Genomic DNA, 5,000 nt, shown 5'->3' on the forward strand with positions numbered 1-5,000 from the left:
GCTGAATGCCTCTCCTCTCACACACACACATGGTTGAACTGAGTATAGGGCCCTGAGACTTTGGGTGGGCTGTAGTGTAGCTAAGCTGCTGTTCCCAGACCAGGCTGGACAAACATGGACTGAGCTCTACATAGGCTTGGCTGGTGAGGGCTTGACTTGGCCAGACTATAGGTTGGCAGCACCAGGCCTAAGCTCTTCTTGGATGGGCACTAGGCTGCAGCCAGACTGGGTTGGCATTGCCCTCTTGTTGTATCTCTTACTGGTATCTCAGTGCCCTGGTGAATGGAGACAAATCCATGAAAGCCCGTTTGGTGTACATTATCTCCTTTGCCCAGAGTCGGTGCACTGTGCTCTGCCAAATGACTTAATATGGTTGGCCTGGAAGGTAAACAAAAAAGTACATATTGCCCATTTAGGCACACACATATATCTTCACTCACAGCCTCATGGGCAGTGGAATATCCACCACTTCAGTGATCTCAGCTCTGACGTATGGCAGTTTAATGCTTCATTGAAAAGCTGAGCTGGGAATGAAATCGTCTTACTGGCGCCTCTCTCCTTCTCTCCCTCTTTGCTCTCTCTCTCTCTCGCTCTCTCTCTCTCTCCCTCCCTCTCTTTCTCTATCTCTCTCCCTCTCTCCCTCTTTGCTCTCTCTTTCTCTCTCTCTCTTTCTCTCTCCCTCCCTCTCTCTCTCTATCTCTCTCCCTCGCTCTCTCTCTGTCTGCAGTTAACTCGGGTGACGGCATCGACTACAGCCAGCAGAAGAGAGAGAACATCGGCGATCTGATCCAGGAGACTCTGGAGGTGTTTGAGCGCTACGGCGGTGAAGACGCCTTCATCAACATCAAATACATGGTGCCCACCTACGAGTCCTGCCTGCTCAACTAAACACACACACACACACACACACACACACACACACACACACACACACACACACACACACACACACACTCTTCACAGACTCTACCCTCACAGCCACTCTCATTCCTGCCTGTGATTTATTAAACCATATCCCACTCATGTTTGCTCTCTTTCATTCGATTCTCTCATTTCAGTTTTTTGTTTGTGCAGACGCTCTGCAGTCTGTTTTTGCCACCACCAATGTGTTTGTCACGAACGAGAAGTAAATGAAAAACATGTTCACCTTTCATGACCTCTGCGCTGTGGAGTTATTTTTCAGATTGGAGGGGAGGGGAGGGGAGGGGTGGGCTTTAGGACCCTGGATGGCTGAGTAAATAATCAGGAGGCCTATCCTGCAGTAGCAGCTTGATTAGGTCCCTCCAGTCCACCATCAAGAACTCCTAGGGCGTTTCACACCTGTGGTTGGTTCGATCTGGTTCAAATCAGTTGATGACTTTGCAAACTTTTTCTGGACTAGTTTATTTTCTTTGAGAGAAACGTTTCTATGCAATTTAACATGGTGCAATGGCAGAGTTGGCATTTACTATAACTGTAGCCATTATCCGGGCAATATACCAGGCTAAACTATACGAGCAGAATGTCGAATGCACTTGAGGAAACATCTTGAAAATGCTAGTTCAAGTGAGACCTCGGTTCCTTCTCTGGCTAGTTGCTACAACTATTGAGGTTACTCTTCCGCATCCCACAATGCAAAGCGCACCTGGCTACAGGAGTCATTTAGCTCAAACTTGCAGAGTGCACATGGTAGTTGGGTTGGATGGAGGTCGGATCGCGTTCCCACCCCAAACAACCTGCTACAGAGTGTGTGTGGGTCTCTCCTTGAGGCGGTTGTTTTGGTGCACACCCGAGTGCGGTTGCTGTGTTCACACCTGCCCAAACGAATCGCACCAAAGGGGGAAAACAAACCAGAGTCTGATTTAACAGGACTTAAAAAAACGCAGGTGTGAAAACACCCTAACTCAGCCAAATCCTCAGGTACCCTCAAAGCAAAAGTATGCAACAGCAGTGTGTACCGAATAGTATGTGTGTATAAGGTGTGTGTGTTTGTGTGTGCATGTGTTAAGTGTGTGTGTTTGCATTGTAAATGGTGAGGTATGCAGTGAGATTCCACAGGAGAGAGAGTGCTTCTGCTGCTACTGCAACTGGAGGAGCTGTACAGAAGGAGGTACACACACACATATTTTGGCAGACTGACATACACACACACACACACAGAGAAAGGCAGACACACTTAGAGGTATGGAATTCGATACAAATACGTGCATGCACACACACACACACACACACATTTACAGGTGGACATACGGACTGATACACACTCACAGGCAGACAGGTAATAAACCGATGCACGAAAACATATACACGCACACACACACACAGAGAGGCAGGCAGACGCACGCTTAGAAGGATCAGAAGAATGAGGCCCAGCCACATTTCAGCAGGTTCCCCTCACTGACTCGGGATCATGGGAACCTGTTTTTTTTAGCATCTGTGCTTCTATATTCTTGTTATCTCTCTCTCTCTCTGTTTGTGTGTCTTTAAGAAACAACCTGGTTCTTTTCTCGCCATGAAACATACACCTATGTAGGCCACAAAAACAATTTTGCAGGTGAGTGGGAGAAGCAGGTATAGGAGCTAACCTGTGTATATGAGAACAGAATCGATAAGTCCACCCATCCCCCCCTGCCTGCGCTTGTGAAACTAGAAGCCACAAGAGAAGTTGCCCTAGCAAAGATTCAACATCTTTTTTTTGCAAACGCGCACATCCCACAAAATGTCCTTCAGGGTCGTGATCAGTGAAACAGTTCAGGCTATCAGGTAATGGCTGGGACCGGGCGCTCTCTCTGCTCAGGATGTTATTTTTCTCACTCAAGAAGGGGGGTGCTGGGGGTCCCAGACGTGGAATAGATCTACCCTGCTACAAGGCTGACACACCTCATCAAAATGCTCAACAACCATACTGCTGTTAAAGCGCTAGCCAGACCTTCCCTCCTTTTGGACCCTAGGAGGAGAAAGGGTCCAACTGGCCACTGACAACCAAGACAGCTTATTGCGCTTTAAGGAGGAAAGGCAATGAGAAGCTAGACACACATGCTGCAGGCTTTGGAGTCTGGTCAGATTTGCCAGACCTAAACAACCTGTGTAACAGAACGGCAGTTAAGTTTAAATTGACAGCAATACACTTACAAGCATCACCAGAGGCAGTGGGCACAGACCCATCTGCCACTGTGGTACTGCTACTGTCTGCTACCATGGATGACAAAACACACACACACACACACACAATTCAAAATGCCACAGCAAGGACAGTTCTCCATATAAAGCAGATGGAAAGCAAGCAACATTGGGCTGGACTAAGGATGCATGGAAAGCTTACATCTCTGTGCTCTGTTCTGCCACATTCTGTGCATAGGTAGGATGCTATGGGGAGAACATTCTGTGCTACCAACCAAATATAACCCTGCGTTATGGTACCCTGAAAATCACCAACCACACTGCATAATGCATTCTGACTGTGAGCAACACCTAGAATCAGTTGCTCATATGGTAAACGGCTGTGGTATGTACAAGATGTGACTAACATTCGTGCATATTGCCAGATTGGTTGAATAGCTTTTGGAACATGAATATCCCTTATACCTCTGATGTGTTCTTAGGTAGAAGAGAAGTGCTTTGCCCTTTGTCCTACATGTAAACGGACATAGTCTTCTCTGATAAACTGATCAGGTGTCAGCCCTACTTGCAAACATCAGTGAGTGGCTAGGTTATGTATGTTAGCTGGTCATAGTGATATGAGGCAGCCTCTCACAGGGCAAACCTCAGCCTCACATGAACCCCTTTAATTCTGCTCTCGCTTTCCACTGCTCAGCTTATTTCTACTTCACCTGCTCTCCTTCTCTCATTTTCCCTGTACTCATCCTCTCCTCTCATTTTCACTCCTTTTCTTTCCCCGTATTCTCTCCCCCCTTCCTCTTCCTCTCTTTCCTGGCCTACATAATCAGGCACATCTTCAGACTCTTTCACACACATGCACAGATACACACACACACACACACAAGTTATCTCACCCTGGCTCTCATCACGTCACCTCACCTCCCAGGCATTTCACAATCACCTCTTAGTCACGCACACACACCCGCACACACACACAACCACACACGCGCTGTAGAAGTGTGCTTTAGGCGACGGCCCCACTCACTCACAGCCTCAGGGGGAGACTCCCTGGAACTCGGAGCACGTTTCTCAAGAGGATCTGAGCCCCTGTGCACACAAACTACAGGAGGATGATCAGATGTGGTGGAGAGAGAGAGAAAGCGAGGGAGGCAGAGAGGGAGAGAGTGAAGGGAACAACAGAGCAGTTGTGTGAAAGAGTGCCTGCATTCATCAGCGATGACATCACTGTCCCTACTGGCAGAAGTTGCACAGGGTCAGTGACCTGGTAGCATTCCACGGCAAATATCTGAGTGTTCACACGCGTGTGGATACACACACTCAAACATACCAGTGCAAACACATGCATACCCGCATGTACCCACACACACACATACACATACATGTGCTTACACTTAGTAGGGACATTACCCTTCACACTCATGGTCTTGGCCACACACTCACACACAAAGTGTTCCATATCTGCCACTCCACCCAGCCTCCTCACTCTAACTCACACTCTCATTAACTCACTTCTCACAAAACAGGTTTTATCTCCAGCCGAAAAACGGGTCATGTCTTGGTGGGGCCAGTCAGGGCCAGAGACCCTGAAAATAAAGATGAGATTATTTCCCCAGCGCTCTGCCTCACTGATCCACAGAGAGATACGGATCTGACAACGCATCAACAACGAACACACACACACACACACCCTTACTTTCTCTTATTCTCTCTTGATGAAGGCAGCTAATCAGTATAAGTATGAACTCTACAGTGTATGTGTGTGTGTGTGTGTGTATATGTGTCTATGTGTATGTCTGACACAGAGACAAAATCAAGAGGCAGTGACAAGTCGCAGGTCATCGCATCTGTGGGCATTTGCACTGGCACATCACCAGCCACTAGCGAGAGGAGAGAGAGAGAAA

At 47.8% G+C, this 5,000-nt stretch overlaps 1 protein-coding gene across 1 annotated transcript in view; it reads left to right on the forward strand.

Moving 5' to 3' along the window:
- Positions 1-888, forward strand: part of pacrg (PARK2 co-regulated) — a gene marked incomplete at both ends in the record, with an annotated part of 144,555 nt that extends 143,667 nt beyond the window's left edge. The window contains one exon of the mRNA XM_080849560.1: positions 728-888. Within this exon, the coding sequence (XP_080705686.1) occupies positions 728-888 (161 nt within the window). The remainder of the gene's footprint in view (positions 1-727) is intronic.
- Positions 889-5,000: the final 4,112 nt, after the last annotated feature.

This window comes from Sprattus sprattus (assembly GCF_963457725.1).
Source record: "Sprattus sprattus genome assembly, chromosome: 13".
NCBI classification, from domain to species: domain Eukaryota; kingdom Metazoa; phylum Chordata; class Actinopteri; order Clupeiformes; family Clupeidae; genus Sprattus; species Sprattus sprattus.